The sequence below is a fragment of the Sminthopsis crassicaudata genome, chromosome 2 (assembly GCF_048593235.1).
Source record: "Sminthopsis crassicaudata isolate SCR6 chromosome 2, ASM4859323v1, whole genome shotgun sequence".
Classification (NCBI taxonomy): domain Eukaryota; kingdom Metazoa; phylum Chordata; class Mammalia; order Dasyuromorphia; family Dasyuridae; genus Sminthopsis; species Sminthopsis crassicaudata.
The window spans coordinates 435116519-435128999 of NC_133618.1; the positions used below are offsets into that span (position 1 = coordinate 435116519).

General features: G+C 43.6%; 1 protein-coding gene across 2 annotated transcripts; it reads left to right on the plus strand.

The window, feature by feature from the left end:
* Positions 1 to 12413, plus strand: B4GALT7 (beta-1,4-galactosyltransferase 7). Of its 2 annotated transcripts, none has more exons than XM_074292299.1 (6): positions 1 to 129; positions 7462 to 7800; positions 8426 to 8651; positions 8910 to 8993; positions 10423 to 10527; positions 11046 to 12413. In XM_074292299.1, the coding sequence occupies exons 1-6, from the start codon at positions 80 to 82 to the stop codon at positions 11199 to 11201; spliced, it is 960 nt and encodes a 319-aa protein (XP_074148400.1). In that variant the 5' UTR covers positions 1 to 79; the 3' UTR covers positions 11202 to 12413. The 2 variants fall into 2 exon arrangements, with proteins under 2 accessions (XP_074148400.1, XP_074148402.1); XM_074292301.1 differs by lacking the exon at positions 1 to 129 and adding an exon at positions 5256 to 7360.
* The last annotated feature ends 68 nt before the right edge of the window (positions 12414 to 12481 follow it).

Below are 12481 nucleotides of genomic sequence, written 5' to 3' on the forward strand. Positions count from 1 at the left end.
GGCCGGGCCGGGTCGGGGCGGGAAGGGGAGAGCCGGGGCCTCCCTCCCTCCCTCCCTCCTAGTGCCACGGCCGCCCAGGATGTTCCCATCCCGGAGGAAGGTGGCCCAGCTCCCGTGGGGGGACAGTAGGTGAGCGCTCGAGAACCCGCCCTGCACTCCCTAGTCTGTGCGTGACTGCCGGACGGTCTCTGCCCCGTTCGCGTCTCTGGCCGCCGGTTCTCTTGCGGTTCTGTCTCTGGACCTGTCAGATCCCATCGCTGCTCTCTGTCCCTAGCAGATTCTCGCGCTCGCCCTGCTCCTCTCTCGTCCCCGAGTCCGGCGGATCGTCTGCGTCTCCCTCCTCTTCCTCCCTGCGATCTCGGTGGGACCCTTCTCTTTGCCGACGTCTCCCTGCGTCGCGTCCCTTCCCGTCCATCTTTGGCTCTTTGTATCCGCTCCCCTCCCCTCTCCTTTCTGAAGCCCTCCCCCGTGTCTTTCTACCTCAGTTGCTTTCCTCTGTGTCTGTCCCTTTCTCTTTGCCGGCTTTCCCTCCGCGTCTGTGTCTCCTCTTGGGTGCGTCGCAGCCTCCCCTTGTTAATGGCAGACTCGGGCCTAACTAGCCCTCGGTCCGATAACCGCGCAGACCAGTCTGTAGGCATTCTCCGCTGTGGGGGTCCCGAGGCCGCTCTGATCCGTAACTGTAGTTTGGTTTTCCCAGAATGTATTTCTTACCCTTTGCCTCTGTTAAAGGTGGGAGCTTTGTGTAAGCACTTACGGCTGAGACAGCACCACATCTGGCTAAGGGGCTCGGGGATAGGGCTCTGGCCCCCGCCGGGGAGCCTTACTCAGGCGCCCGCCAGGCCTCCGCAGTCCTCGCGGATAGGAAGTCTGTGGGGCCCGGGAGTCCTGGGACATGGAGAACTAGGAATGTTTTCTTTTGCCTGCATTCCCTGGAGTTGCAGGAAGGACTGCGCATCTGGGGTCTGTCAAAAGGCTGCAACAGTTGCTCTTGGTCACAGACTCAGGTAACTGAGGAGCTTGTCAGTTTTTTCATCTGCAAAGTGACAGGGTCAGACTGGGTGATTTATAGAGGCCTTCCTAGTTCTCCCCGGCTCTGGAACTTTTGTGCTTCTCTGAACTCCAGCCTCAGGGAGGGAAGTGCTCCCAAAGTTTATGGTCCTAGAACTGGGGATGCAGCGGGAGGAGCTCTGCAGGGAGCGTTTCATGATTTCCTGGGATCAGCGAGCTGTGTTCTGTATAACGCGGCTTGCTTGCTTCTTTCCGCCCAAAGGTGGGGAAGGCTCCTATGTTCCTCTCTCTCCCCTCACTGCCCCCAGAAAGAGCTTCCAGTGCTGAGGAGATTGTCTAGAAGTTCCACCCTTCCTAGGCCACACTCAGGACCTGCATTTGCTCCTCCCTGTAGGAGGCCAGCTCAGCATGATGGTAGGGGGTAAGTCAGGCCTCTTGTCAGGGCCGTTGCTTGGCCTTTCCCTAGATCGCATGTGGCGCCACCTCACTCGTTGCTTCAGGGGCTGCAGGTTTCCACATAGTCAGCTTTATCCTTAGGGAGGATTTTCAGTTGATTTGGCTTATAGAAGAGGACACATCTAATTAAAAACAATTCTGTGTTGCCATTTTTATCTTAAAGTTGACTGGCATTGTGTTTGGACCCTTGGATTTGAAGTCAGAAAAGCCCCATTCAAATTGTCTCCAGTCCTTATTAGTTGTGTAAATCTGGGCAAGTCACGGAACCTCTGACCTTCAGCTCCTCTTACTTAAACAGAGATGGTGATAGTATGTACGTGATAGGGTTGTTTTGAGAGTAAATGAGATAATGCTTGTAAAGTGCATTGCAACATGACTTTTAGAGCAGTGTTTTGTATAGCTTCACCTGGTCTTTTTAATGGAGGGTATGGGGGGGAGGAAGAGGAAGAATCTGGAACTCAAACATTGAAAAACAAATGTAAGAAAATGTTTTACATATAACTGAGAAAAATAAAAAATATTAAAATGTAAAATATGTTACAACTTTAAAGCATTACATAAATGAGATATTTAATTATGTATTGAAGTCGGAATAGCAGGGAGAACCACCTTTGTCCCTGAAAAATCTGTCAATCACCAAATCTTAATGTTAAGTGCTAATTTTATATATATATATATATTACTATTCTGGCTACCTAGTAGGTAAGAATAGGGTAGAAACAGGATATGAGAAGAATACGGCACTGTGGTATAGTGGAAAGAACATTCAATCTAGAGGGAAGAAGACCTTGGTTTGAAATCTAGCTCTTCTACTTGTTCTCTGTGTGACCTTGGACAAGTCTCTTTACCTGCTCTGGACCCCAGTTTTCTTGTCTGTAAGATCCCTTCCAGTTTTAAATTTTATGATTCATCTCTGACAAACAATTTATAATCTGTCTCTTGAAAGGGAGACACAGCAAACAATAAGAGAATTATTATCATGCTCCTAATCCTACAAGGAGAATTTAATTAAATTTAGATTTGTCCCAGTAGCTTAGTTTGTCTATTCTGCATTCTAATATTGTATATTCTGACCCTTAGAATCCCAAAATTATTTTTTTGAAAGAAAAGCAAAATGAGTTGAGTAAGTTTCCTCCCTGTTGTTCATTATCATGCCATCCACCCAAAGCTGTGATCTCACACCTTCCTTGTCCCCACTAATCTTAACTTGTTTTGAACTTTAAAGCTCTGCATAATGTTCTTATAGAATCCTATTAACATTTTTATTTTTATACATTACCTTGTCTTTCCTCTTTTTTTTTTTTTTTTGTGGTCTTAATACAAAAATTCCTCATGTATCTATAGTATAGATTTTATGTAAATGTAATATTCTTATCCTCTTGGGCTGGATTGCTCACCCGAATCTGCCCTCATGTTTGTTGTAATTCTGGAGTGCCCACAGATGGCCACCTTCTGGTCTTGTTGCTCTCCTGCTGGATACATCCACTCCTCTTTTCCTGTACTGATGAAGCACTGACAAGGTATAATTCACAATAACCCTTAACAAGGGATTGGGAAAGACATATTGTAGTGATGAGCAATTCCTTTAAGCTAGAAAACTGTCTGGCTTTTCAGATGTTCAAAGAGCAGGGAATTTTGCTTTGTGCAGGAACCTCCTAACTTTTTCTTTTAGTAAAGCAATAGGCATCTGGTGGCTCAGTGAATAGTACAATGGCCCTGGAGTTAGGAAGCCCTGAGTTCAAATTCCGACTCAGACACTTCTCAGTTTTGTGACCTTGAGCAAGGCACTTAACCTCTGTTTGCCTCAGTTTACTCAGCTGTAAAAAGGACATTTTTACAGCACCTACTTTGCAGGGTTGTTGTGAGGATCAAATGAGATACTATGTTTTAAAAAAATTGCTTAGTATAGTGCTTGACAATTAGTAGATACTATACAAATATTTATTTCCTTTCCTCCCCCAAAGCAAAGCTCACAGTAAAACTTCTCAGGTTGGTTCTCTGGACAGTGCAGAAAATCCCAGCAAGTTCTTTATTCAACAGAATTCTTTATGGTAAATTCTGCTTTCAGCTATTCAAACCTGTTCTCATGGCAAATCATTCTCCTTTCTCCCTTTCTCCCTTCCTCCCTTTCACTGTCTCAACTCAAGATTGGGAATAGAGGGCAAACCCCTGCAGTTTCACCTTTTTTCAAGCTATTAATGATGCTGGAGAGTGGCCATAACCCAAATTGGAGCAGATCTCAACTCAGTTCCCAGGGAGAGTTTACTTGAGCAAAGCCATAGAACAGTGCCTCCCTTCAATCTAGACTCTCAGCAAGGCAGCTGAAGCCTTCCTGTCAGCTAATTCACCTGCCTGCTTCTTAGCTCAGTTCCTAACAATATAGTTGGCTCCTTTCAATACTTCTACAGACTTCTTATTTGCCTCTATTGCTTCAAATCAACCTCCTGGTTTTTCTCTTTGGACATACATGCAATTTGCCTTTCAGTCAATTCTGAACCCACAGTTCTTCTTTAATTATTCCATAGTCTCCAAACAGTAATTTGACTTACTATTTTTTGAGTTTGAACCTTCTAAACTTTAAAAACAGCGCCTGTACATGAAGAAGGATCATAGTACCCTGTGACCTCAGGCATTTTCTGCTCTCAAGTAAGTTGTCTCTCCACACAGTCATCTGAGTCTATCTGTTCCTCAGAATAATCTGCATTTCTTCTTCATGTTTGTCTTAAAACCTATATTTCTTCAAACTTGGATTTGTTCAGTTTTTCATACACAAAACTTAATTTTTTTTTACCTTTTTCAGATCAGAACTATTTGCCTATGAAAGAAGAAATACTGAAATGATGAGTGTTTTTGTCTACTTTCACCAAATTGTGTGTTTGTAGGGAGGGAAAAATAAAACATTGATTCATAATACACATAGAGTTGGGTAGTTTAATTTAATGAACATATAACAAGAGTTCAATAAAGCAAACATTTATTAAGCACCCACTAAGCTTTGGAGACTGAAGAAAAGCAAAAAAACCAAAAAAAACCCCAGTCCTTAAGAGCTTGCAATCCAATGGGGGACAGGACAACATGTATATCTACATATCTATATATCTATATCTATATCTATATCTATATCTATATCTATATCTATATCTATATCTATATCTATAAAGCAAACTACATACAGGATAAATAGGAAATAATTAATAAAGAGAAAACACTAGAATTAAGAAGGATTAATGAAGACTTCCTATAGAAGGTGGGATTTCACTTGGGACTTACAAGAAGATCATTGCAGGCACAGAGTACAGCCAGAGAAGATGTACAGAGCTAATAGAATAGCCAGTGTCACTGATAGGGGGATAAGGTAGAAGAAGACTGGAAAGACAGGAGAGGGCTAGGTTAGGTTATGAAGGACTTTGAAAGCCAGAGCATTTTGTATTTGCTCCTAGAGACAGTAGGAAGCTACTGGGTTTTATTGAGTTGACGTGTGTGTATGTGTATGACATGATCAGAGCTGCAAATCACTTTAGTGGCTAAATAGAGAATAGATTGGGGTCTGCAGAGATCAGAGGCTGGCAGACTTCCAGCTATTACAGTAATCAAGAAGACCATGAGAGTGATGGCATGCAGAAGAGGGAAAGAACCATTTTTGGGAGATGATGCAAAAGTGAAATGCAGCAACAGTTTGGATAGGGGGGCTGGAAATAAGAGATAAGGAGGAATCCAAAATGAATCCTAGGTTGAAAGCTTGAGAGACTGGGAGGATGATGTTTCCATGCACAGAAACAGGGAAGGTAGGAGGGGTGGGAATTTAGGAGGAAAGAAAATGAAGTTTTCTTTTGGATGTTTTAAGTTTAAGATGTGCATTCAAGATGTCTGAAAGGTAATTGGAGATGTGAGATTAGAAGTTAGCCTAGAGATAGAGGCAGGAAAAGTAGATTTAGGAATTAAATTAATAGAAACTATTGAGCTTGTTGAGTGAAGCAGTACAGAAAGAGGAGAGGAAGACCTGGAACAGTACCAGAGGGATCCGGGTATGATCTGGAGCAAAAAACAGAGGAGTGGCCAAATGAGTAGGAGAACCAGGAGACATGGTATCCTGAAAACCTAGTGAAAAGACAATACCAACGAGGAGTGATCAATCGTCAAAAGTCACAGAAAGGTCAAGGAGAATGAGGATGAAGAAAAGGGCTTTGGATTTGGCAACTAGGAGATCATTAGTAACTTTGAAAAGAGCTTCCTTTACAAAGCATTGTCCTGGACACAGGATTTGAGATAGATACAACAGAGACCCTGCTTTCAAGTTACTTGTAGTGGTATGAGGAGACACACTCAAATAACAGTGATATAAGAGAGAGAGCCAAAAAAAGAGGTCAAAAGAATTTAAGGAGAGATCATTTTTAACTGTAATCTGGTAAAGAGTCATGAAAAATGTGATATGGGACCTTGAACAAAGGAACTTTAACAGATGAAGAGAGGTCTTGAGATGCACAGAGATGGGAAAGTTTTTTATTAGATGGGAGAATTTTAGATAAGAAGTAGTAAGAGTGAGAAATATGTAGTTTTCTTGGTTGGCTAGAACTTAAAATTTAGCAAACTTAGAAATTATGTGTAGAGGAACAGAAGTGTGAAATAAGTCTGGAAGGTTGGAGCAACAATCTGGAAGGGTTTGAACGCCTTTTTATTTGATAGACAATGAGAAACCACTTCAGGGTTTTAAATTGATTAGTGACATATTAGAAGTACATCAGGTAGCTAGGATTGTAGAGAGAATACATGGGAAGTTGGGAAAACAATTTGGAAGTTATCACTTAATAGAGAGCTAATGAGAGCTTGAACTAGGATGGTTGCTATGAGAACAGAAAGGAGGGGCCGATATTAGAGTTGTTTTGGTAGCAGAATCAATAAGACTTGCCAACTGATTAAATGTAAGGGATTGGGAAGAGTTAAACATGACTAAACTTTAGAAGTTGGGAGATGGGTAAGTTTTTTTTTAGGGGGAAAACACCAAAGAGTTCAGTTTTGTATTGAATTTGTACTCCATTCAGTATTGAATTTGAAGTGCCCAAAGGACCTCGAGGGAGTGATATCCAGCAATAAGGTGTCAGAAGACATGTGCCTACTCTATGGGATTTCTAAGAACAAATGGCAAGATCATTTTTAGGTCAGAGAAGATCTCACTGAGGAAGGTGCACTTGAACTGGACTTTGAAGGAGGGGACATATTTTGATGAGTGGAAGAGCATTTTAGGCGGAAGTTACGAAAAACACTGTGGAAGTGAGAGTGTGTGGCTAAGATAGTGTGAGGCAACAATGAAAATGAGACCACATCATGGAGAGATTTGAATTCTAATTTGAAGGGTTTGTTTCTTGGGCATTTGGGAATCCCTGAAGGTTTTTCACCAAGAGAATGACATTATTGTTAAAACTTAGATGGAAAACATGACTCTAGCATTATGTATAGAATAGAGGAGAGGAAGAAAGATGAGAGGATGAGTAGGAGGCTATCATCATAATCTAAGCAAGAAATAATAAAGACCTGACCATTTGGAGCCACGGAAAAAGATGAGCTAGATTTGAGAGACACTATTGAAGTAGAGTTCCTGGTATAATGGGAATTCAGAGAAGAGAGAGCTCATTATGAGCTGAGGTGTTTAGAGAAGGTCAAATGGAACAGGTAACTCTTAAAAGATAGATGGTATACTGAGCAAAAGCAAGAGCATGAGCAAAGATATTTGAAGCTGTTTTGCACTAACCTTCCAAAGCCTTCTGAGCAAGTGTGTATTACCAAGGAGAGCTTGAGGCACTTTCCTGCAATTGGTAATCATAGAGCAGGAAAACTGGCAAGTGGTAGAGCTGATGTCCTGATGCATGAGGATGAAGAACCCTAGGCTGCTCCAGGCTTGGTAGGCTTCCATCCCTGATATCCCATCCCCACTTTTTGAGCCCTGATTTCTTCTGCTTTGCTACTTCTTCCCTAACACTAGCTTTTACTCCTCCATTTCAGGTCTCTCCTGCCTCGGAAGTACAGTGTGTTCCAGCTATTCTTTGCATGCCTGTTCCTGGCCTTCCTCTCCTTGCTCTGGTTGCAGCTCAGTTGCTCAGGTGACATGAGTCAGGCAGGACAAGGGCAGGAGCTTGTCAGCCCTCTCAAGTCCTGCCCCTTTGAGCCTCCAGTCTCAGTGGAGGAGGAGCCCTCCTGGGGACCCCACCGCCTTGCAGTATTGGTGCCATTCCGTGAACGCTTTGAGGAGCTCCTGGTCTTTGTGCCCCACATGCACCACTTCCTGAATAAGAAGAAGATCAGACACCACATCTTTGTGCTCAACCAAGTGGATCATTTCAGGTAGAGTGGGGAGGCTGGTTCTCTGCCTTGTGATGGGGAAGGTGTGGGAGACAAAGGCAGAGGAAAGAACTTTCCAGGCTGACTTCACAGTTGCCTTCTGTTTCTAGCTACATGGCCTTCTTTTCTTCAGATTTTTCTCTGGGCTTCTGCTATTCCCCAGGTTTGACATGGCTTAAGTCCTCACCAGGTACGGCTCTGCTCACCTAGGGACTTTTTAACCTTGGGCAAGCCTCTTAGCCTGTCTGGGACTCAGTTTCTTCATTTGTAAAATGAATGGATTAATCTAGATTGTCTTATGGGTCTCTGCCTGGTATCAGTATTTTCTGGTTGGCTCCTTCAGACCCCTTATAGCTCTAAAGCCTATGTTATCATGAGCTTACTAGTTATATGACTTGACTGCCTTCAACTGCTTTCTTCATCAATTTAAATAGAGATGATAAACCTTGGCCCACCTCTCTATTGGGAATATCAGAAGGATTAAATGAAATAATTAATGGAAGAGCATTCTGAAAACTATAAAATATTCTTATGCAAATGATGGTTATGTTGTGCCCCCCAGTGCCCCTCCTTCCCCCAGTGACTGCCCACCAGGTAATTGCTCACATGCCCTTCTGTCCCCTGGAAGGTTTAACAGAGCATCGCTGATCAATGTGGGCTTCCTGGAGAGTGGTAACAGCACTGACTACATAGCCATGCATGACGTGGACCTGCTGCCCCTCAATGAGGAGTTGGACTACAGCTTTCCTGAGGCAGGGCCCTTCCATGTGGCCTCCCCAGAGCTGCATCCCCTGTATCACTACAAGACCTACGTGGGTGGCATTCTGCTTCTCACCAAGCAGCACTACCAGTTGGTGAGGCCTGGGCCCTTCCCTGGGGAGGCAAGCAGGGAGACAAGGATCATTCCCCAAAGAGATGCTGGCTGGGACACATAGGGCCCTGGGAGGTGGGGGTCCCAATAGGCAACTTGGAGATTCCAGTTGTGTAAGGTTTTAAATACTTCTGCTAGTCTGGGGGTGGGGAGGGGGAACCAGGTGTGGTGAAAGGGACTAGGGTTGTGATCAGAAAAGTAAGGAAGATCAAGCTGAGTGGTACCATCTTGTTTCTGTCAGTGCAACGGGATGTCCAATCGCTTCTGGGGCTGGGGCCGGGAAGATGATGAGTTTTATCGTCGCATTAAAGGAGCAGGTCTCCAGGTAATATTGGCCAAGTGCAGGCTCTTATTCCCAGGTCTGTATCTTCAGCAAAGTGTTGCTAGCTTGAGGCTTTGTTTCTTCCTCATCTAGCACATCCCTTCTTTCCTTAGAGATATCAGCATGGCTTAAAAAACAAACAAACAAACAAAAAAAAAACAGCTGGGGGATTAGGAGTCACTTATAACCAGCTACATCCAGAAAAGGAACACTGGGAAATGAATGTAAACTGTTATTTTTACCTTCTGAATCCAATTCTTCCTGTGCAACAAAAAATTCGGTTCTACACACATATATTGTATCTAAATTAACTGTAATATATTTAACATAATAAGACTGCTTGCCATCTGGGGGAGGGGGTTGGGGGAGGAAGGGAAAAAATCTGAATAGAAGTAAGTGCAAGGCATAATGTTGTAAAAAATTACCCATGCATATGTACTGTCAAAAAATGTTATAATTATAAAATAAAATAAAAAATTAAAAAAAAAAAGAAAAAGAAAAAAAAAAAAAAAGGAGTCACTTATAGTGGTGTGACTAGACAGATCACTTACATTTCTGTTGGACTAGATCAAAGCTTCTTAAACTGTGGCTCTGAATGTGAGGGTCATGAAATTATTTTTTATTATTAGTGAATGTTTGATTTATATACCTTTTTTCAAGAAAAGATTTTCTTGGGCAAGGCAAATGGGAGTTTGCCCAGGATCACAAGTGTTAAGTGGCCAGATTTGAACTCAGGTCCTCCTGACTCTAGAGCTAGTGCTCTATCCACTGTCACCTAGCTGCCCCTATATACCTGGGGTCGCATAAAAATGTCTCTGGTGGAAAAGTTTAAGAAGCCCTGAACTAGATGATTTCTAAGGTCCTTCCTGGTTTCATTGTTCTCTTGGTCTTTGGTGGGCATCCTGCTTTGCCCCTTCTCTGAACTTTTGTCCAACTAAGCGAGTGAAATATAATTTAAGCAAAGTGATACAGTAATCAGAACAATAACTTCCATTTCTCCAGATAATTTTCCTCACAATAATCCTGTAGGGTAGCTAGTATTTTGATAATTCCATCTTAAAGATAAAGAAATTGGGCTCATGGAGGTTAGTTGAGTTGTCCAGTAGTACCTCCCTCGCCAGTGGTAGACCTGTCCCTTGAAGCTAAGTCACAAGAGCATAGAATTCAAAGTTAGGAAGGGCTAATACAGCACCCCAATTGTAGAGATGAGACAACTAAGCTTCAGGCTGTGACCACCCAAGGTCACTCAGCTCCTCTCATTGTCCACATTCAGTGCTCTTTCCCCTTCGTGACATTGCTGGATTCTAAGTCCATTACTCTTCCTATTATGCTGAAGTCACACCTGTTGTCTAGGGAAGGGTTTCAAGAATGAGATTATGCAGATGGGGGAGAAGGGCCAAATTTGAAATTACTCTGTCTTGGTCTTCTCTAGCTGTTTCGTCCCTCAGGAATCAAAACTGGGTATAAAACATTCCGCCACCTACATGATCCTGCCTGGCGAAAGAGAGACCAGAAACGCATTGCAGCTCAGAAGCAGGTATTCTGGGCTTCTGTAGAGGATTGATGATTTTGGGTGGGGGAGGCAATTGCCTGGAAGAGACCCCCAGCATGACCCAAGAGGGGCCCAGATGATTTTCTGTGCCTTTTGTTTTACACTTAAAGCATAGAGGCTCTTATAGCTGGAAGGGATCTTACAGATCATGTTGCCCAACCTCTTTCCTTCTCATTTTACAGATGAGAAATTGAGGCCCAGAAAAACCATTTGGTTTTTTAAGGTTTTTAAGTAACTAGCAGAACCAGGTTGTTAACCTAAGCCCACTGATTCCAAAGCTGGTATTTTCCCATTGTTCCACTTGCAAAGCAGAGCTCAGACCCTCTTGGCCTCAAGGAAGGAAATGGGTCTTTCCCCAGAGACTCAGTGTCCTGGGAGAGTTGGGTACCACCTTTGCATGGTCATGGTTACAGCATTTCAGGCCCTTTGGGACACTTGGGGACTCCTGGTAGGGTTCCCTTTGATTCAGATCAGGAATTTGAACAACTCTTCTCTTTCTCCAGGAACAGTTCAAGCTGGACCGGGAAGGGGGGCTGAACAGTGTGCGCTACCATCTTGATTCTCGTACTCTGTTGTCAGTAGCTGGAGCACCCTGCACAATTCTTAACATTGCTCTGGACTGTGATGCAGCTGACACACCCTGGTGTGCATTCGACTGAAGGGCACATGACTGGCACCATCTCAGTCTGCTTGGGGCATCTGACCCCATACAGCATTGTTGCTGCTGGAGGGAAATCTTCAGTAGATGGGGCTGAAGCTACAGTATGCTTAGGACGCAGCACCCAGTTAGATGTGGCCCGGCTTCAAGGAGATGGAGATCAGAGCCACCTTGGCCCAGCTATGTAGCTGTGCCTTTTCTGAAGACTGATGCAGCCTGACATAAAGGTCCATGAGGACTCTTGGACCAGACACTCGGTTGTTATCTCTGCCCTATGGGCAGTAATAAGAGATTGGATTTTGGAAAGAGGCTGGGATGCAGAATCTTGACTCTGGTTCCATGGGCTGGTTATACCTGGCCTCCTTCCCTGGCAGGACGCTCTTTCTGCCTTTTGGCCTCTTTTGCCCTTGTGCCCAGTACAGGTACTTGCAATAGTAGGTGCTTAATAAACATTTGAGTTTGGGATTTTCAGCCTCATTTTCCTATTAACTCAGCGATCCTCCTGCTGGGGCTGTCCTCAAGCTCCCATGTCACTCTTTGGTTCTGGGAAAGTCTTCTTGTGTCTTTGTTGGTGAAAAGCCAGACTAAGGGAGTGAAAACATTGTGAGGAGAGAATTTAGGTTACCAGACTCAGGATATCCCTTCAAGTCAATGTGAACCTTTACTCTTTACCTTCGGTCCTGAGCTTCTAAAGACATCCTGAAGAACAACTGTCCTCTATCTGGGGGAAGAAGGAGTCAGATGGAAAGGGCTCCTGCTCTTCTCTCTCAGGTTGTCACTTTGTTAAGATGGGATGTCTAGCTAATTTCTTAAGAAATGAAGTTGCTTGGCAATATAAGCAGATGGTACACACTGCTCAGGCTCCCTTCTGGGCCAACTTGAACTGTTCCTGGAAAGAAAGAAGAATCATCAAACTCTTGAGCTAATTTCTTGGGTCAGAAGACCCTGTCCAGTAGCTTTCCAGGGTCCTAAGAATGATGAGAACCTGGCACCTTCCAAGTCCCAGCCTACCAGCCAGGATGATTAGATTCACTGGAGTGTGAATCCAAGCTCTGCCATTTAGTAACTGAGCCTGGGCAAATCAGTTCACCTCTCTGAGACTCAGAGGTTTTCTCATCTGTGAAATGAGGGTGATAATACTTGCTCTGCCTACCTCACAAGATTTTTGTGGGAAAAAAGCACTTTATTAAATCTTAGAGAATAGTTATTATTATTTTTATGTAGGTCCTGTCTGTTTTATTTTATATATCTGTCTATTTTATACTTTCTCAGCATTGGTTA